This window comes from Ranitomeya variabilis, chromosome 3, assembly GCF_051348905.1.
Source record: "Ranitomeya variabilis isolate aRanVar5 chromosome 3, aRanVar5.hap1, whole genome shotgun sequence".
In the NCBI taxonomy this organism is placed as follows: domain Eukaryota; kingdom Metazoa; phylum Chordata; class Amphibia; order Anura; family Dendrobatidae; genus Ranitomeya; species Ranitomeya variabilis.
In genome coordinates, this window is record NC_135234.1 from 638,436,368 (window position 1) to 638,457,883 (window position 21,516).

Consider the following 21,516-nt stretch of genomic DNA (forward strand, 5'->3'; position numbering starts at 1 on the left):
AAACGCCTCTCCATTACTAAGCCATGGGCTTGATGTCACCTGACAATACAAAGGTGACATCAACACCACAAATATGAACCCCACTTGCCACCACTGCAGGGCAAGTGGGAAGAGTAGGGCAAAGCGCTAGTATTGGTGCATCTAATAGATGTGCCTTTTCTGGGCTGCTATTTTTAGGCTGGGGGGACCTATATGAATGGCTCCTTACCAGCCTGAGGATACCAGCCCCCAGGTGTCAGCTTTAGCAAGGCTGCTTACCAAAAATGGGGGACCCCACTTCGTTTTTTTAAAATGATTTATTTAATGAATAAAATAAAACAATGAGGGGACCCATCTCTTTTTGATAACCAGCCATGCTGAAGCTGACAGCTGAGGGTTGCAGCCCTGAGCTGTCAGTTTTGCCTGGCTGGTTATAGAAAATAAGGGGAAACTACGCTGGAATTTTTACAGGCAGCGGGTGATGAATACGTCCACTAGCCGCTCCTGCTCTCAGTTATTAGCGGCAGCAGGTGTAGGTTGATGGGAGTAATAGACTCATCATCAGCCACCTACTCTCATTGTTATCTCTTGAATATTACTCTCATCATTCTCCCCTGCTCACGATGTCGCCTGCAAAGCAGGGGAGAATGATGAGAGCCGTGTTCAGCACCGGCGCCAGGCAACAGTGCTTACTGTACCCCTGCCTCTCAGGTGCCGGTACGTGTCACACGGATGACATCTCTGTGTGTCATCCGTGTGCACATGTGTGGGATGTTTTGTAGATCGTGTTGTCGGTAAAAAAAATGGACATGTCAGCGTGTTTTGCCCAAAGACACACGGTCTGTGGAAACATACTGACATGTGCACAGACCCATTCACTTGAATATGTCTACGTGTGTGTCTCCGGTACATGTGAAAACTGTCACCACACGTACCGGAGACATGGATGTGTGAAAGAGGCCTTAAGTATAGAAAGGTATAGAGAGCCACCTGAAAAAAGAGCATAGCACTACTTTTAGGCCTCTTTCACATTTCCGTTGGTACGGGCCCGTTGCAATGCGTCGGGCTGACGTACCGACGGACGTTGTGAATCCTCTGCACGACATGGGCAGCGGATGGATGCATCCGCTGCCCATTCTGCAGTCCGGGGAGGAGGGGACAGAGTTTCGGCCGCGCATGAGCGGTCGAAAATGGCGGACCCGTTGCACAAAAAAAGTTACATTGAACATTTTTTTGTGATGACGGTCCGCCAGTTACTGACGCATCCAGTGCACAACGTATGGAACGTGTGTCCATACGTAGCGATGCGTCGGTAATACAAGTCTATGTGAAAAAAACGCATCCTGCGGGCAACTTTGCAGGATGCGTTTTTTTCACGGAACGACGCATTGCGACGTTCACATTCCGACGGAAGTGTGAAAGAGGCCTTAACTGCTTCACTGTCTCTGAGACCTGAAACAGTTAAAAGGAGTGACATAAGAAGATAAGATGGAACATGTGCACCACAATGTCATTTTGATATTGTTTTACACTATGTTCATTTTATGTTGCGGAGATGTTATCTGCACATACCCTTAAAATGGTCTCCTGAAGCATTTTGGAGGAGTTCTTCCTTCTGATTGGATGGTATATAGTTTGGAGCAGATTCCATTAGGAGCCATTTTAAAAAATCGACCTGCAATTTCCTATTTTTTCGCTAAGTGTTTTTCAAAACCTGAAGTGGAAAAAAAAAGCTGAAAACATTGAACATATGAACAGAAAAGGAAGAGTCATGCGTTTTTTTTAAATGATTTTTCTGGTGATTATTTTGGAGTGGCTTGAAATCCGCTTGCAAAAACACCCCCAAACCGCCACAAAAAGTAAACATAACACACAGCAATGTAAAAACGACATTGTTGTGCACATGTTTAGTCTTTCATTACTTCTTTTAACTGCTTAAGGGGTCGGAAACTGTGACTCGGAAGTAGAATATTCATTTATTCATACGGCTTCCGCTAAGAAGCCGATTGATAGTTAAAGACCGCCAGCTTTCTTCTAAAGCGGCTTTGCCTAGGAACACCTCGGCAAGAAAACAAGCATCTTAAATATGCTGTGTGCACAAACCCTTTTTGCTGAGCTTTGGAGCAGAAACTGAGCGAAAACTTTCCAAAATCCTCGTGACAAACTCGAGAATCCTCAAATCCTCAAAAACTTTGAGGTTTTGCTCAGGTTCTGCTTCAAAAAATGTGAAAAAAAGACTGAATGTGAACCCATCCAGCACGTGTTTTTTCAACTTTGGAAGCCTGTATATGTGTTTGGAAAGGTTACATAATAAGTTCACCAAGAAAATACTTTTATTAAATTTATTATTTGTGTCACCTGCCAGCAGGAGGCACTGCAGACTTCTGCATTTCATGAGACGAAGGGGTTGTCTTGAGAAGAAGTTGGGCAATGGTCCTAACTTAAACTTGAAATATCAGGCAAACCATTGACAGGAGTAGGTCTGTTTCTGGAAAAGAAATCAACCTGTTGTCTGGACAACCACTTTAAAAGCCTGGGAAGCTTTTATCCTATATCCCATTATATATATATATATATAGTTGATTGATTTCTTCCAAACTGAAGTTGCAGAAGTATTGAGTTGATGTTGAAAACTAAGATGTACGTTGCAGTATCGATGTTTGTCCATAGGTGGCAGTGTTCTGATTGTTCTGTAGGCCGCGCTTGCTCATTGGTCCAGGAGCTGACCCATCAATTAGTCACAGTAGCACGATCTCTGAGAAGTGAGAAAACGTCTGAATACGTGAAGAAAGTGCGCTTAGATTCTTACAAGACAGAATATTTTTTAACGATACTTTACAAAATTCATCACTTGTGTTGAGGGTTACTGGATCGCTTTCTAATTGGTGAGCATGTCTGAGATTGCAGCTTTCATCAGTCCATAGTCGTTGTGTGGTGACCTCTATCATTGCTGACTGCTGTAACCCCATAAGGCAGTTTATTAATCCATGTTGTAGCACTGCATCCACCGCTCTGACTTGCTCAGAGGGTATCCTCGATCCACCCGTAGCTGCTTGTTCACTCTCCAATACTTGTCTCCTTTAAAAAAGTAAATCTTTCCATTCTTCCAAGTCAGAGCTGCGTCCAACTTCCCAGGAACACCCGTGAATAGGGTAGAGATCTTTTTGGGCGCTAGGTTACTCCAGGCCAACTCATCCCACTGCCAATAGTCATCACCCTGGGGAAATCAAAGATTACATTTTATATTATACAAGCACAAGACATGTCAGATACATTGGTTTAATATTAAATATATTTAAAAAAAATATTGAAATATTGTATTTTTAACACAGCTATCACTATAGACTGAGCAAGGCTACATGCACATGAGGTTGTTAGAGGAGTTTCTCGAGAGGGTCCACTCTGAAAAATGCTTGAAACATCACGTAAACGGTGTTTCCTATAAAAATCTATTATAAAACCACTTTGCTGTTCATATGTGCTCTGTTTTAAGCAATTTTTCCTCTTTTAGTTTTGAAAAGCACTTGGTGGGAAAAAAGAAGCTGCATGTCAGTTCTTAGAGCCCTTTAACACTGCATTCTTCGCCACGTTCAGTGTTCTCATCAGGGTTTACGTCCGAACCCCTTCACAAAATGGGATTTAGGCATATGCAACGTCAGAGCCAATGACTAGAATCGTGCCGACAGAGTCAACGTGTGGTCCGTTGTGCATAAATGGAGTTGGAGGCATAGTAGTCTGAATCCGAGTGTCCGCCTCCATTAGGGGTAAACGCCTGAAAATGATGCATGCACCACTCCAGCTCATGGCCGTGTCAGCAGATACGCCCGAATCCCTCTTTTTTTTTTGGGGGGGGGGGGGTTTCGGACATTCCTGGCGGGACCAACGAATGTATGACGAAGCACACAGTGAAATCACCCTTAGAAGCAGCTCATTCCAAACTAGATACTTACTAGTTGCAACATGTTGCATTTTGTTGCGGTCGGCGCAGCGTCAAAATGGCGCATGCGGAGGCATCCACATACATTCACATGGCCTGCATACCCAATGTTAAAGATAGGTACGCAGTGCAACGCAGGACGCGAGGAGAAGTAGGCGGATCGTAGGCGGGGTTTCAGGGAGGAAGAAGGGAGGAAGTACGCTGCCATCCGTGGCCCTCCCATACGCAAGTCTGAAACCAGCCTAAGATGGGTAGTACTCGTATTAAACAAAATATTTAAACAATAGGTGCCTTTTAAAGAAGCCAAACTAGAGTGTCAGTGACTGCTCCTTCTCAGATGGGGCTGTTATGGGAAGCTGCCATTTATTTGTAATCATGGACACTGCTTTACTGCTATAAACTGTTTTTCAAGCTAATATGATCTTGGAATAATACAGCTTTTCACCTTGTTTCTACTATGGACAATTACGATAATCTTTTGCTCCTGGCAGTGACTTATCCGCCCTCTTTATACCATTATGCATGATCATCCGCTTGAGTATACACGAATGTCTATTGGGGAGTAAGGGGCGATAGCCATCAGATGACCGGTGTATTGCTAGCATACACATCACACTATGTATATGGTTTTTTTTGTGGAAATAGATAGTAGATAGTTTACCTTAAAGAGGAATATCTTCTGGTTTCCTTCCCAGTATAAGGCTGCTCCGATATTTGGGGGGACTCTAGTTAATAATTTAGGGTATCCATAGTTCAGTTTAAAATCAGTGTACCTCCATAATTTGTCTCCTATAAACGGAATACACAACAGAAGATGTCATACTGGATTTGGAAAAATTATTTTCTTCCTTACTTGTACAATACAATACTGTAATGTGACAAAAGTGAAATACTACAGACATTGGTGCGACCTGTGCAGCTGCTCAGGACCTAAGGGGGCCACATCCAGCTCCAAAGCAATGGAATTATGCATTATGATGAGCTATTGAACTGCAAAGGGCCCATATAATCTTCTTGCACAGGGCCCTCAAATGTCTTTGTGTGTTCCTTGTACAGATCAGTGCCATAACTTGAAGCTCATGGGACACAATGCAAAAGCTCCAACAGGTCCCCCAATTATTCCAAGTCTTTAATACGGTAGTATTGGTCTCTTCCTATACGCAAAATGGACTTTTTGGGCCCTTTGCGATTGCAACCCGTGCACCTATTGTAGTTACACCCCTGGTATTGATATTGTATCAGATCAATGCAATAAACATCTACTGTATGTATTACGATTACAATATGACCATCGGAAATAAAAGTGTTCCACCTTTAAAGAAATACGTGAGCTTGGTGCGTTTCGAGTGAACTGCAGCATCTAAGTTTCCTGGTAGTCCTTTCCATAGGGACTGGATTTTCATGAGAGGACCAGTGCCATGGTCGGTGACTGTCCACACATAGTATCCCTTAAAGGCGTATGTTTTCCCAAAAGGTCCTACAAATAAGAAAACAAGAAGACTTATATAACATATTGTATAACTGAAGGATTACCGTATATACTCGAGTATAAGCCGACCAGAGTATAAGCCGACCCGAGTATTAGCCGACCCCCCTAATTTTACCACAAAAAACTGGGAAACTTAATGACTCGAGTATAAGCCTAGGGTGGAAAATGCAGCAGCTACCGGTAAATGTCAAAAGTAAAAATAGATACCAATAAAAGTAAAATTAATTGAGACATCAGTAGGTTAAGTGTTTTTGAATATCCATAATGAATCAGGAGCCCCATAAAATGCTCCATAAACTTTATGATGGCCCCATAAGATGCTCCATATTAAAATATGCCCGATATTACAGCCCCCCGAGGAAGCCGACGCGAAACGCGCGTTGGGGCTATATCACTCAGGGTCCAGCGTGGAGAATTATGGGTGAGTTTGCCTGGCATTACCCCCCGAGTTATTTAATTACTTGTTATAGGATACACGGTATGGCGTAGCCGCCCTTGACAAAATAGGCACTTTATTTATATGGATTTATTCCTATGTACGCAGCACTTTAAAGAATTTGATATCTGCTACTATTTCATCTAGCGGTTTATGCTACCACCTATGTGAGTTGTAGTTTGGGGATAAAGGAAGACTCTTTTGCCTGGCCCTCCCATCCACACACATTTGCTGGCCCTGGGTGTTACACCCGTGAAGTCATATCTATCCACTTTTGTCTCTATGTGAAATTGTATGTTTATATATGTCACAAGTAAAAATTGTATGTATTGAATAAATTATTTGTTTTTTATCTGGGACTATGTCTCTCTATTTTGGTTCTCTTGTATTTACAAATGCTGATTATGGCCCCATAAGATGCTCCATAAAGATATTTGCCCCATATAATCCTGCACAAATGTTGATTATGGCCCCACAGACACTTGCCCCATTTGCTGTTGCTGCGGTAAAAAAAAAATCACATACTCACCTCTCCGTCGCTCAGGCCCCCGACACTTTCAATATTCATCTGATTTCGTTCCGGCGCCGCTCCATCTTCAGCGTCTTCTGCACTGACGTTCCGGCAGAGGGCGCACACTAGCGTCACCGCCCCCTCTGACCTGACTTATTCATACCTATATGTTTGGGGTTAACAGTATGATCTATACTCTATGTATATACCTATATGCAGCATTGCACATATATTAAGGGACATATAGTACTTATTATGTAGCAGCCGTGGTCTACCCATCCTGTTCTCCTTGTTGTATATATGCACTGTGGTTGCATCCACTTTTTCACTTGTTGCTTTGTATATTTTCCCAATAAAGTTTGTTTACTTTTATATTTATTTTTGGCCTATGTATCATCTTTGTTCTTTTGCAGTTTGTTTCTCATAATTGATGATTGGCCATTTACTAGTCCTATTATTGGTGACATTATGATTATGTATATTTCTTAAGAGATAATTTGTGATATACAATGTCGCCTAAATTTGTGTTGGACTTTTCCTGAGCATCACTGCAGAAGACGGAGCGGCGCCGGAACGAGTAGCAGGTGAATATCGCACATCGCTGCGCTCCCCTCCCCACCCCTATGGGAGGTGGAGCCGCATATCATTACTGTAATGAGCAGTACCATGTGACCGCTCAGTACAGGAAGAAGCTGTGGTGCCGGGGAAGCAGGGACCTGCAGGGACCGCGCCAGGAGTAGGTGAGTATAATTAGACAGCCCTCCCCTGCCGACCCCTGGGTATGACTCAAGTATAAGCCGAGAGGGGGACTTTCAACCCCCAAAAATGGGCTGAAAATCTCGGCTTATACTCGAGTATATACGGTAATTATATTACAAGAATTTTTTCAAACAGGCCTAGAATATGGAAATATAGACGCTTACCGAGAATCATGGCATCTAGGTTGTCCTGGCATGGATCCGGCATCGGACTGGTGGGAGTTGGAGAGATGGAAGGTGCAACTGTTGTGACACGTTCTTCTTTGTCTTTTATGTAGCGGCTGTTTTTACCTTTGGATGCATTTAGAGGGGGATAGGTGAGTTATATATATTTATATTTATAAATATATTTATGTAACACTGTATAATAACATTTTTCTCATTTACAGTTTGACATCTTTATTAAGTAAAAAAAAAATACAAATTATGGTTCAGTTTCCACACAAATCTAAACTTTTATTAATAACAAGTTTGGCGAACTCTATTTTAATTCCGGAAGTAATCTCTTCCTTTCATTGTCTGAACTTCACTGTGAGAGTCAGCACAGGAAATGTGCAGGAAGTTCACAAACACAATACAATGTTTATTGCCGCCCAGCAGTAGCAACTTGGTTATTTTTAAGTAAGGCAAAGGAAGAGTTAAGTATTTCCTCACTGATCCAGTAACCCTAAGCTGAAGCTGTCTTTTATTTTTTCTGACCGGACTGAATGTAGACAGGCTGGGTTTCATTCGAAACATCCGGACAGCTAATTCTTAGAAAGTTTGTACTCTAGCAGAGCTGTGCGGATGAGAGAAATAAGTGCAGCTAAGTGAACCGTGCAGCTCATTAACCTGGGTTGGATTTTTTTTTTAAATTTAGTTTACTAAATGTGTATATGGCAAATACCATCACACGCTATATATACATAGCTATGCTCAACATCTTTACCCTGGTATTAGGTGTGTGCCTGCCAAGTTAATTATCTTTGTATCCCCGTCTTAAAGTGGCCCCCCATCCTGAGATTGAAACGCGACTATACATTTCACATTAATAGTCACTGTTCCTGGTGCTCGTTGTTTGCCTCCTCTGCTCAGATTGGTTCCTTTGCGCCTACTTCCAAGATGGCCACCGCAGTGGCATAGCGAGTGTACCGGTAAGTCTAAATAAAACTGCACAGGAAAGGCAAGTGAGGAATGGACCAGACATAAAACTACACTCGCCATGATAATGTGAAAGCTATCTTTGAAGAAGGACTAGGAAGGGTGAGTATGACTGAGAAATGTTTATTCAATACTCTGTCCCAAGGTGGAAGGTAATTTTAGTACATTCCAAAAAAGAAGCAGAATTTTAGACATACCAGTTGAAGTATATTTCAACTTCAGCAAAGCATTTGATAAAGCATTTGATAAAGTTTCTCATACTATCCTTACTGAAAAAAAATGACCAAGTATGGGCTTAACAAGGCTACAGATAGGTGGACTCATAACTGGCTCAGTGATCGTACTCCCAGAGTGGTAATAGATGGTTGCACATCCAATTGGAAGAGTGTTTCAAGTGGGATACCACTAGGCTCTGTCCTGGCCCCAGTGGTGTTCAACATTTTTATAAATGATCTAGATAAGGGAACTAAAGGTAAATTTGCAGACAATGCAAAGCAAGGAGGGATAGCTAACACTAGAGAAGACAGAGAAAGGATTCAGAAGGATCTAGATAAAGCTTGTGGCTAAAGCAGTGACTAATGGAATTGTATTTAACAGGGAGAGTTTAGCTTGCAAATAAGAAGGCTAAGAGGACACTTAATAGATGTCTACAAAAATATGTGAAGGGACGTCACAGTGTAGAGGGATCATCATTATTCTAATTTGCACATGGAAACACAAGAAGCAATGGAATGAAACTGAGAAGGAGAAGATACAGATTAGATATTGGAAAAAACTTTTTGACAGTGAGGGTGATCAATGAGTGGAACAGGCTGTCACGAGAAGTGGCGAGTTCTCCTTCAATGGAAGTCTTCCACCAGAGGCTGGACAGACATCTGTCTGAGATGGTTAAGTGAATCCTGCACTGAGCAGGTGGTTGGACACGATGGCCCTGGAGGTCCCTTCCAGCTCTAACATTCTATGATTCTACATCTGTTATCTGTGCCTTGTAGTTTTCATCTGTTCCCTTCTTACTCTATTACACTGTCTACCATCTTATGTCTTCACTGTAATTACGTAAGTGGGCAGGGCACTGTCTCCCAAAAACTCATCACATGACGGGCACAAGGGGGCATTCTTTGCGTCTGGAGGAGAGAAGGTTTTTCCACCAACATAGAAGAGGATTCTTTACTGTTAGGGCAGTGAGAATCTGGAATTGCTTGCCTGAGGAGGTGGTGAAGGCGAACTCAGTCGAGGGGTTCAAGAGAGGCCTGGATGTCTTCCTGGAGCAGAACAATATTGTATCATACAATTATTAGGTTCTGTAGAAGGATGTAGATCTGGGGATTTATTATGATGGAATATAGGAATATAGGCTGAACTGGATGGACAAATGTCTTTTTTCGGCCTTACTAACTATGTTACTATGTTACTATGTATCTCCTGCTGCTAAAATCATATTGCAGTGAGAATTGTCTCAACGATAACTGAAAGAGCCAAATGGCCTAGGCTTTAAAGGGAACCTGTCACCACGTTTTTGGAAGATGGGATAAAAATAGCGTTAAATAGGGGCAGAGGTGGGCGTTACATTAGTGTGTTTGTTATGCGTTTATTACCCACCTAAGTTGCCGAAATACCTTTGCAAAGTCTCCGTTTTCGCCTGTCAATCAGGCTGGTCTGGTCAAAAGGGCGTGTTGTCTTCCCCCAGATTTTGCGTAGTTTTCCGTTGGTGGCGTAGTGGTGTGCGCATGCCCAAGGTCCCGAATCCTCTGCCAGGGGATTTAAAAGAGCGCGCTGTTCGTTATTTCATTGGTGATCGGTGGGCGCGGCCATCTTCCTTTGGCCGCGCGTGCGCAGAAGCGGCGCTCTGCTGGCCGCGGCTTCAGGAAAATGGCCGCCGCGATATCCATCTGCGCACGCGCGGCATCTTGCGGCCATTTTCCTGAAGCCGCGGCCAGCAGAGCGCCGCTTCTGCGCACGCGCGGCCATCGATCACCAATGAAATAACGAACAGCGCGCTCTTTTAAATCCCCTGGCAGAGGATTTAAGACAACACGCCCTTTTGACCAGACCAGCCTGATTGACAGGCGAAAACGGAGACTTTGCAAAGGTATTTCGGCAACTTAGGTGGGTAATAAACGCATAACAAACACACTAATGTAACGCCCACCTCTGCCCTTATTTAACGCTATTTTTATCCCATCTTCCAAAAACGTGGTGACAGGTTCCCTTTAATACTTTTGTATGGTTTCTACTCAACATGAGTGTCAGGGTTTTTTTCTCTACACCCACTTGTACACGTTGAGTATCTGGTGAGATTTTAACCTCAGTATTTGTAACCCAAAATCCGGAGTGAGTAAAAAAAATACACGTGTGTCTATTATACTTTCTCTCTGATTGTTCCACCCCTGGTTTTGGTTTACAAATATCGAGGTAAAAAAACTCACCAAATACTGAATATGTGCATGTGGCCTTAGGCTGCGTCCCCACGGTCAGTAATTGGCAGCGCTTTGGATGCAGGATATGTCCACTGCGTCCAAAGTGCTGCCGGCTTTTGAACGCAGGTGATTGGACGGGTAAAATTTATCTTGCAGAGACTCACGTCTCCGCTAGATAAATTGACATGCTGCAGTCTGGAAAGATGCACCGCATGTCCGTCTCCGCAGGTAAGCCACGGGCGCCGGGATTTTTTGACATCCCATCCACTATGCTGTATCACCTGCAGCGTTTACTGACCGTGGGAACATACCCTTAGAATAATTTGAGTGGTCGTATACGATCGACGTTACCTATTTATAGGAGAATTACATTACTAATAACTATACTTACCATACAAAGCCTGAATCCCTTTAATATCATCATCATGGAGATGGAAGTTAGGTCTATATCCAGCATAAACGGGGGCCATCAGAGCACTGCCATATCGAGAGTGGCCTAGGCCTAAGGCATGTCCTAGTTCATGGGCTGCAATGATGCGCAGATTGAATCCAAGGTATGTTCCTTCAGTCCAAAGCTCATCTTCATCAAAATGTACTGTGCCAAGCTCGGGGATATCAGCATGTGCCAGGACTTTGCCTGCAGGATTAATAGGAAGATATTTAGGCATTTCTAAGTCTGAATTACACTGTGTTCTATACAATGAAATAATGGTTTGAATTAATGTGGGAAAGAAGAGCGAAGTGTCCGGCACAAACACTTTTTTCCATGCACTACATCACCGTCCTTAGTATATGGAATGTACTCACGAAGCACCAACTGGAAATCATACCACTTTATTAGACTCTGCCAATACACAAGCTGCTGCCTGACAGGAATGAGCAAAGATAACACTGGACTCTTTCCAAATATTTAAGACGCTGTGTACAGACCTGTACCAAGGTCTCTGAGCAGGGGCGTAACTACCGCGGTCGCAGCGGTCGCCATTGCGACCGGGCCCCGCAGGTCAGGGGCCCCGGGCCGGCAGGTCTGAGCAGGGCCAGGCTGGCCATCGGGCACTTCTGGCAAATGCCAGAAGAGCCGATGCCAGTAGTGGGCCGCTGCACTGTTCCTCCCCCGGAACCCCCCCCAGTGCCGCCGCCGCCGCCGCATTTAACTATACCGGCGTCTATGACACCGGTATAGTTCAATGCAATGATGGGAGGAGAGAGCGTCACCTGACGCTTCCTCTCCCATCATTCCCCGCTCTGCCTCTGACAGTACACTGCGGGTGCGCGATGACGTCATATCATCGCGCACCTGCAGTGTCCTGGGCAGACTTCAGCCGCCAGGAGCAGCGCGGGCACAAGGAAAGGTGAGGAGAGTTTTTTTTTTTTTTTCTTTTTAACCGGACTGTGGGGCCATTATCGGGGGGGGGGGGGGGGATGAGATGAGATGTGGGCTGTGCTCTATATATCCCTGTGCGGGCTCTGCTGTATATACCCCTGTGGGGACTCTGCTGTATATATCCCTGTGCGGGCTCTGCTGTATATATCCCTGTGCGGGCTCTGCTGTATATACCACTGTGCGGGCTCTGCTGTATATACCACTGTGCGGGCTCTGCTGTATATAACACTGTGCGGGCTGTGCTCTATATAACACTGTGCGGGCTGTGCTGTATATACCACTGTGCGGGCTGTGCTGTATATACCACTGTGCGGGCTGTGCTGTATATACCACTGTGCGGGCTCTGCTGTATATAACACTGTGCGGGCTGTGCTGTATATACCACTGTGCGGGCTCTGCTGTATATAACACTGTGCGGGCTGTGCTCTATATACCACTGTGCGGGCTCTGCTGTATATAACACTGTGCGGGCTGTGCTGTATATACCACTGTGCGGGCTGTGCTCTATATACCACTGTGCAGGCTCTGCTGTATATAACACTGTGCGGGCTGTGCTCTATATACCACTGTGCGGGCTGTGCTCTATATACCACTGTGCGGGCTGTGCTCTATATACCACTGTGCGGGCTGTGCTCTATATACCACTGCGGGCTGTGCTCTATATACCACTGTGCGGTCTGTGCTGTATATACCACTGTGCGGGCTCTGCTGTATATACCACTGTGCGGGCTGTGCTGTATATACCACTGTGCGGGCTGTGCTGTATATACCACTGTGCGGGCTGTGCTGTATATACCACTGTGCGGGCTGTGCTGTATATACCACTGTGCGGGCTCTGCTGGATATACCACTGTGCGGGCTGTGCTCTATATATCCCTGTGCGGGCTCTGCTGTATATACCACTGTGCGGGCTGTGCTCTATATACCACTGTGCAGGCTCTGCTGTATATATCCCTGTGCGGGCTCTGCTGTATATACCACTGTGCGGGCTGTGCTCTATATACCACTGTGCGGGCTGTGCTCTATATACCACTGTGCGGGCTGTGCTCTATATACCACTGTGCGGTCTGTGCTGTATATACCACTGTGCGGGCTCTGCTGTATATACCACTGTGCGGGCTGTGCTGTATATACCACTGTGCGGGCTGTGCTGTATATACCACTGTGCGGGCTGTGCTGTATATACCACTGTGCGGGCTGTGCTGGATATACCACTGTGCGGGCTGTGCTCTATATATCCCTGTGCGGGCTCTGCTGTATATACCACTGTGCGGGCTGTGCTCTATATACCACTGTGCAGGCTGTGCTCTATATACCACTGCGGGCTGTGCTCTATATACCACTGTGCGGGCTGTGCTGTATATACCACTGTGCGGGCTGTGCTGGATATACCACTGTGCGGGCTGTGCTCTATATATCCCTGTGCGGGCTCTGCTGTATATACCACTGTGCGGGCTGTGCTGTATATACCACTGTGCGGGCTGTGCTGGATATACCACTGTGCGGTCTGTGCTGGATATACCACTGTGCGGTCTGTGCTGGATATACCACTGTGCGGTCTGTGCTGGATATACCACTGTGCGGGCTGTGCTGGATATACCACTGTGCGGTCTGTGCTGGATATACCACTGTGCGGGCTGTGCTGGATATACCACTGTGCGGGCTGTGCTGGATATACCACTGTGTGGGCTGTGCTGGCACCCAACACCATGTTGCAGTGCAGGAGATTCCTGCAACAGTCCGAGGCGTATCTAGGGGAAGCGGGGCGGGGGAAGGTGGGGGGGTTGTGGGGGGGGGGGGTAGGGGGGGGTAGGGGGTGGGGTAGGGGGGGGGTAGGGGGGGGCCCCATTTGGAAGTTCGCACCGGGGCCCATAACTTTGTAGTTACGCCACTGTCTCTGAGCATTACTAGAACAGTTTTTGCCCTTTTAAAGGCTGAAGAGATAGCACAATGTGATATTTACCATAATAGGAACAGTGTATTCTATTATTACTGTAGATGTGACCATACAGTCACACGAATGTCATCATGTATATGCGCTAATAGCACTGTATGGCTGATTGTGAATTCCAATATTACAAGGTTATTCTGCCCTTCACACATTTTTTTAAATATTTCTTCAAAGTTGTCCCATTATGGACTAATTAAAAAAATTAAGGGCAGAAGCATGCACTTCCATTGGTGGTGTTTCATGTCTCCCATTCTATGATTCTATTCTTCTTCTCCTATTCTGGATGTAGATGTCTATGGCCCTCACACCACTGAAAATACATACACGCTGAGCTGAGATAAGAGTGCAAATGTATGGGGGATTGGAAGGAATAGCTGTCAGCTATCTGAGTGGACAGCTGACAACTACTCAAGGTGTATAAACATAAGGGTGAATGACCTCGGGGAGATCAAAACATCCAACACCGCGGAGACACCATCACGTGTTTCTCAACGCAGTGATCCAGAACACTGCCCCCATCCCTTATGGGAAATATGCAAATGCATGTAGAAAAGCTGCGGAGACACCATCACGTGTTTCTCAATGCAAGCAATGAATAGCCAGGTCTTTCACCGGGAAGGAACAACCACGGGAAGGGCAGCATCCAACAAAGGAAAACCACCTATGCCAAAACATGGTATCCATCCTCAGACAGCTGTTTCGGGGTATTTGCCCCTCATCAGTATGGAGTAGGAAACTGGCTATTAGGAGCAGTGCCTGGTGAAAAGACTATAAACATAAGGGTGAATGACCTCGGGGAGATCAAAACATCCAACACCGCGGAAACACCATCACGTGTTTCTCAACGCAGTGATCCAGAACACTGCCCCCATCCCTTATGGGAAATATGCAAATGCATGTAGAAAAGCTGCAGAGACACCATCACGTGTTTCTCAATGCAAGCAATGAATAGCCAAGTCTTTCACCGGGAAGGAACAACCACGGGAAGGGCAGCATCCAACAAAGGAAAATCACCTATGCCAAAACATGGTATCCATCCACAGACAGCTGTTTCGGGGTATTTGCCCCTCATCAGTGTGGAGTAGGAAACTGGCTATTAGGAGCAGTGCCTGGTGAACAGACTATAAACATAAGGGTGAATGACCTCGGGGAGATCAAAACATCCAACACCGCGGAGACACCATCACGTGTTTCTCAACGCAGTGATCCAGAACACTGCCCCCATCCCTTATGGGAAATATGCAAATGCATGTAGAAAAGCTGCGGAGACACCATCACGTGTTTCTCAACGCAAGCAATGAATAGCCAGGTCTTTCACCGGGAAGGAACAACCACGGGAAGGGCAGCATCCAACAAAGGAAAACCACCTATGCCAAAACATGGTATCCATCCACAGACAGCTGTTTCGGGGTATTTGCCCCTCATCAGTGTGGAGTAGGAAACTGGCTATTAGGAGCAGTGCCTGGTGAAAAGACTATAAACATAAGGGTGAATGACCTCGGGGAGATCAAAACATGAAAGACCGGGCTATTCATTGCTTGCGTTGAGAAACACATGATGGTGTCTCCGCAGCTTTTCTACATGCAACTACTCAAGGTGTACATGCATTGGTCAAAAAGAGGTACCTAGTAGGCAACTGTTGGCCCCTATTGGACATGCGGGATCCTTATCATCCTCAATATGGGGGAGAGTTTGGATGTCTCCCATACACATTAGACTGTCGTCAGATTCAACCGACATTGGTCTAATGTGTATGAGGACCATTAGTATATCATGTCTCTTACACCATGGCGCACACAATATACACCACATACATCGCTATATAGAAAGCTCCATCTGAGCGTACAGCCTATACAGTATTACATACCAGGACCATCGAATGGCCGTGAACAGCTGTCTCCCTTCTTGTGGAATGAGATCCTTATGTTTGCTCTTCCATATTTGATCTCCTTGAATTTCAGGGGGGTGACATCACTCCAGTATTTAAAAGCAGATTTGATGGCAGACCTCACCTCATCTTCTTTCATGTCCGGTGTGTAATTATGAATGCGATAAGTCAAGTTTTTCTTCCTCCATTGACCTGTTAGGTTGTGAAAAGCACAATCAGAAACAGAATGTTAGCGCAGATTACAACCACTCCGTATTTAGTGTGCTGTTGGGTATTACCCCGGAAAAACATAATATAGTGTGGCTTCTGGAAAACTGAAAAGTGTTGAAAAACGTCAATAAATGTGTATTTACTTGGGCAGATCACTGCCAACAAAGAGCGCTGGTCAACTATAAACAGGTCGCTCGGCGCTTGTTTTTAAAATACCGTTGACATGGGACAAAAGATTGCTTGGCCCCCATTGGGAAAGTGTGCAGCTGAAAACGATGATTTATTGGCCTGCATAAATGGCACAAATAACATGTGAATGGGGGGTAAAACAGCTTTTTTATACAGGTTGATGATTGAGGATGACTGATTTTATGCACTTTTTGTTCTCCTATTATTGATCCTTATATACAGACTATTGATTGTTGTCATTGGCAGGGAAGGTTTGCATAGAGTATATGGTGATGGTTTATATAATAATTGCATGGACAGAACTTGCTCTGGGGATCTGAAATAGGTACCTGCGATTACAGTGGTGGCTATTTCAGTAATATGATGGGAATGAACTGGAATGGCTCAATTTGCCGCAATGCAATAATCATACACAGGTACTAATGAACCTATAATCCATATCAATGACCCAATAGCTTTGACTGTTTAATGGGAGTGCAATATGGGTACCTTTTATGGTCCATTTAACAAAAATAAAACAATAAAACATGACTCATATGGTTCAAGTGGGATCATCATAGGACTTTGAGAAAAGCATTGCTTAAATCCATTAGCATTCCAACGATAGGATCTCTAAAATCTGTTGTTATAGCAAATATACATCCTAAGGGCTAATGCATGGACTGTCTCTCAATACCTCAGTGTGATAGCCTCATAGAAGTATAAGAAGCTGTCACTCATGGGTCGGGAGAGTCATGGCCAGTCCGAGAATAGCGTTCTCAGATCAGACTGATTTTCACGGACGTCTGCATGAGCCCTAATTTTATTATGACATATATTTCTTATGTTTTATTATGTAGTTGAATAATTGTACGCTCTTCTATTAGCCCAGCAACACCATAGGAAGAAAGTACCTAATAGCTGATATCGCAGAGTCTTCTGGTTAAATGGGTCTTCTAATCCACACCGTGGCTGCTTCATCTTGTCCAGTGTATCGTTGTCCAAGACCCCTGTTTTGGGGAGCTGAGAAACCAGCTGGAAAACTCTGTACAATTATATAAGTCAAGAACATTATTAGAGGGCAAATAAGAGCACCACAAACTTTCCAAATGCCAATACAAATTTTACCTACAGTGGGGGAAATAAGTATTTGCTCCCTTGCTCTTTTTGTAAGTTTGCCCACTGACAAAGACATGAACAGTCTATAATTTTAAAGGTAGGTTAATTTTAACATTGAGAGATAGAATATCAAAAATAAATACTTGGTGGCAAAACCCTTGTTGACAAGCACAATAGTCAGATGTTTTTTGCAGTTGATGATGAGATTTGCGCACATGTCAGGAGGAATTTTGGTCCATTCCTCTTTGCAGATCATCTCTAAATCATTAAGATTTTGAGGCTGTTGCTTAGCTTCAACTCCCTCCATAGGTTTTCTATGGGATTAAGGTCTGGAGACTAGTTTGGCCACTCCATGACCTTAATGTGCTTCTTTTTGAGCCACTCCTAAGTTGCCCTGGCTGTATCTTTTGGGTCATTGTCTTGCTGGAAGACCCAGTCATGACCCATTTTTAATGTCCTGGCGGAGGAAAGGAGGTTGTCACTCAGGATTTTATGGGACATGGCTTCGTCCATTTTCCCAATGGTGCGGTGAAGTAGTCCTGTGCCCTTAGCAGAGAAATACCCCCAAAACATAATGTTTCCACCTCCATGCATGACAGTGGGGACGGTGTTCTTTGAGTCATAGGCAGCATTTCTCTTCCTCCAAACATGGCAAGTTGAGTTAAAGCCAAAGACCTCAATTTTTGTCTCGTCTGTCCACAGCACCTTCTCCCAATCACTCACAGAATCATCCAGGTGTTCATTGGCAAACTTCCCATAGGCCTACACATGTGCCTTCTTGAGCAGGGGGACCAACATTTATTTGCATTTTGCAGTGAGAAATAAGTATTTGATCCCCTACCAACCATTAAGAGTTCTGGCTCCTACAGAGCAGTTAGACGCTCCTAATCAACTCTTTACCTGCATTAAAGACATCTGTCTTACATAGTCACCTTTATGAAAGACTCCTGTACACAGACTCAATTAATCAGGCAGATTCTAACCTCTACAACATGGGCAAGACCAAAGAGCTAAATAAGAATGTCAGGGACAATGTCACAGACCTGAACAAAGCTGGAATGGGCTACAAAACCATACATAAGATGCAGAGTGAGAAGGAGACAACTGTTGGTGCAATAGTAAGAAAATGGAAGAAATACAAAATGACTGTCAATGGACATCGATATGGGGCACCATACAAAATCTCACCTCGTGGGGTTTCCTTGATCATGAGAAAGGTGAGAGGTCAGCCTAAAATTGCACTTTGGGAACTTGTTAATGATCTCAAGGCAGCTGGGACCACAGTACACAGTGCCCGCCACACTGCCTATGACTCAAAGAACATCGTCCCCACTGTCAAGCATGGAGGTGGAAACATTATGTTTTGGGGGTGTTTCTCTGCTAAGGGCACAGGACTACTTCACCGCATCAATGGGAAAATGGATGGAGCCATGTACCGTACAATCCTGAGTGACAACCTCCTTCCCTCAGCCAGGACATTAAAAATAGGTCGTGGCTGGGTCTTCCAGCAAGACAATGACCCAAAACATACAACCAAAGCAACAAAGGAGTGGCTCAAAAAAGAAGCACATTAAGGTCATGGAGTGGCCTGGAGTTGAAGCTCCTAGTTGCCAAGCGACAGCCTCAAAATCTTAGTGATTTAGAGATGATCTGCAAAGAGGAGTGGACCAAAATTCCTCATGACATGTGTGCAAACCTCATCATCAACTACAAAAACGTCTGACTGCTGTGCTTGTCAACAAGGGTTTTGCCACCAAGTATTGTCTTGTTTGCCAGAGGGATCAAATACTTATTTCTCACTGCAAAATGCAAATAAATGTATGCAATGTAATTTTCTGGATCTTATTATTGATATTCTATCTCTCAATGTTAAAATTAACCTACCCAGAAAGTCATACGGAGCGCTTTTTCCTCACATAGTGGCTGCAGATCAATAAAGGAAGACTATCAGTTCATCAAGCATTACATGGTTAATTTCAATTCACCGATTGGTATATGAGAGAGCTTATATCTGGTAACACGCCTATTAGGCTTACCTAATTAAACCTGCAGGGTTTCAAACGTGCCTGGGGGGGGGGGGGAGTTGGGGTCGGGATTGATTGTTATACTGAAGAACCCAGTCTTCTTTTGAATCTTTCAAGCTACACTTTCTGGATGTTGTTATGCCCTTCTTTGTCTTTATATGCTGTGTATGTTACTGCCTGCCTCTTATCTTGTTTGTAGACGGTTATAAATAAATATTAAAAAAAAAAATTAACCTACCCTTAAAATTGTAAACTGTTCATGTCTTTGTCAGTGGGCAAACTTGCAAAATCAGCAATGGATCCAATACTGATTTCCCACACTGTATATGTCCTATGCTAAATTGACTTTCACTTGTCATATATGTCACATGTTAAGTAGGTACCCCCTTTTTTTTGTCATCGGCCAAAAAGCTTCCAATGTCAGCTTTATACATGGAAGTCCTTATTGCTGCAATACCAAACACAGTCCATGGACAAGAGAGGTGAAATTTTTAGAAGAAAGACGGTATGCTTTTCTTTTTCGATATAGCAACTTACTGTACAGCTTCCTGAATTTCTTCAGGACTGAAATCCTTGCTGTCACTCTCAAGCGGCTTCTGTAAGTATCCAAACTGCTTTAGATATTCCTGTAAAAATGGTGGAAAAACAGCATTGAAATTGACATGTGATGTGGTATTTTTGGAGTATGTTCACATGGGACAGTTATCTTCTGGCTTTCTTGAAGGACACGGGGAAATATCAGAATATTAAAACCCCTTAATGACCGTCTATACGTCTTTTAACTGACCTGAGATATAAGAGAATAGCATCCTCATACAGGTGACAATCCTCTAGCTATCAGCTGTACAATAAAGCTGACAACTTGCTGCATCTGCCACAATCAGTGTTTGCACCTTCCAAATCTGTTTAACCCTTAGATGCTGCTGTCAATAGTGACTACATTATTATAAATGGTTAACAGAGTGTGGGGGCTTCTCCTTTATCCCAATTGGTGCCCTCAGATCATGATTGTGTGGTCCTGATGTTTGCCATGGCAATTCACGACCAAATAGCAGCCTGAGGCTATGTGCACACGTTGCGGATTTTGCTGTGGATCCGCAGCAGCTTTCCATGCGTTTACAGTACAATGTAAACCTATGGAAAATGCAATCCGCAGTGCCTATGCTGCGGAAAAAAACGCGTGGAAACGCTGCGGGCTACATTCCGCAGCATGTCAATTCTTTGTGCGGATTCCACTGCGGTTTACACCTGCTCCACAATAGGAATCCGCAGGTGTAAAACCACAGGTGGAATCTACACAAAATCCGCATAAAAACTGCGGAAAATCCACAGGTAAGACGCAGTGCCTTTTACCTGCGGATTTCTCAAATCCGCTGCGGAAAAATCCGCAGAGCTCCAAAATACGTGTGCACATACCCTTAGGCTGTGTGCACACGATGCAGATTTGCTGCGGATCCGCAGCGGATTTTTCCGCGCAGAAACGCTGCAGATCCGCACTGTGATGTACAGTACTATGTAAATCAATGTAAAAAAAAAAAAAGTTATGCAGATGGTGCAGAAAAATCAGTGCGATATTGCTGTGGATTTAAAAGAAGTGCATGTCACTTCTTTTGTGCGGATCTGCAGCGTTTTTGCACCCCTCCATGATAGAAATCCGCAGTGGCAAAAACTGCAGAAAATCCGCACAAAATCCGTGGCAAATCCACACAAAATCCGCATAAAAACCGCGGCTGCGGATTCTGCCAGGAGATGCAGATTTTGTGCAGAAAGTTCTGCACCACTTTTCCTACGTGTGCACATGCCCTTAGAGTCTGCCGGCTGTTGTAACCTGTTCAGAAGTTAGAGGCATTTAGGTGGTAAAAATACACATTTTCATTTCTGTCATGCCACTTTGCATTAATTCCTGAAAAGCACTTTAAGGGTTAATAAACTACCTGACTGCAGTTTTCAATATGTCAGCGGGTGTTATTTTTATAATGGTATAACTTTTGGGGGTTTCCCAATATATGGGACCCCTAAAGGCACTTCAAGCATGGATAAGTCCCTAAAAAAATAAATTTTGTAAATTTCCTTGAAAAAATGAAAAATTACTGCTACATGTTTAA

General features: G+C 44.2%; 1 protein-coding gene across 1 annotated transcript in view; it reads right to left on the reverse strand.

The window, feature by feature from the left end:
• Positions 1–2,317: 2,317 nt before the first annotated feature.
• MMP19 (matrix metallopeptidase 19) overlaps positions 2,318–21,516 on the reverse strand; it is a 32,923-nt gene continuing 13,724 nt past the window's right edge. The window contains exons 2-9 of the mRNA XM_077297600.1: positions 19,949–20,037; positions 17,183–17,313; positions 15,870–16,082; positions 11,059–11,304; positions 7,276–7,401; positions 5,229–5,393; positions 4,578–4,705; positions 2,318–3,196 (exon numbers count right to left, since the gene is read on the reverse strand). Coding sequence (XP_077153715.1) covers positions 2,960–3,196; positions 4,578–4,705; positions 5,229–5,393; positions 7,276–7,401; positions 11,059–11,304; positions 15,870–16,082; positions 17,183–17,313; positions 19,949–20,037 — 1,335 coding nt within the window. The 3' untranslated portion in view covers positions 2,318–2,959. The remainder of the gene's footprint in view (positions 3,197–4,577; positions 4,706–5,228; positions 5,394–7,275; positions 7,402–11,058; positions 11,305–15,869; positions 16,083–17,182; positions 17,314–19,948; positions 20,038–21,516) is intronic.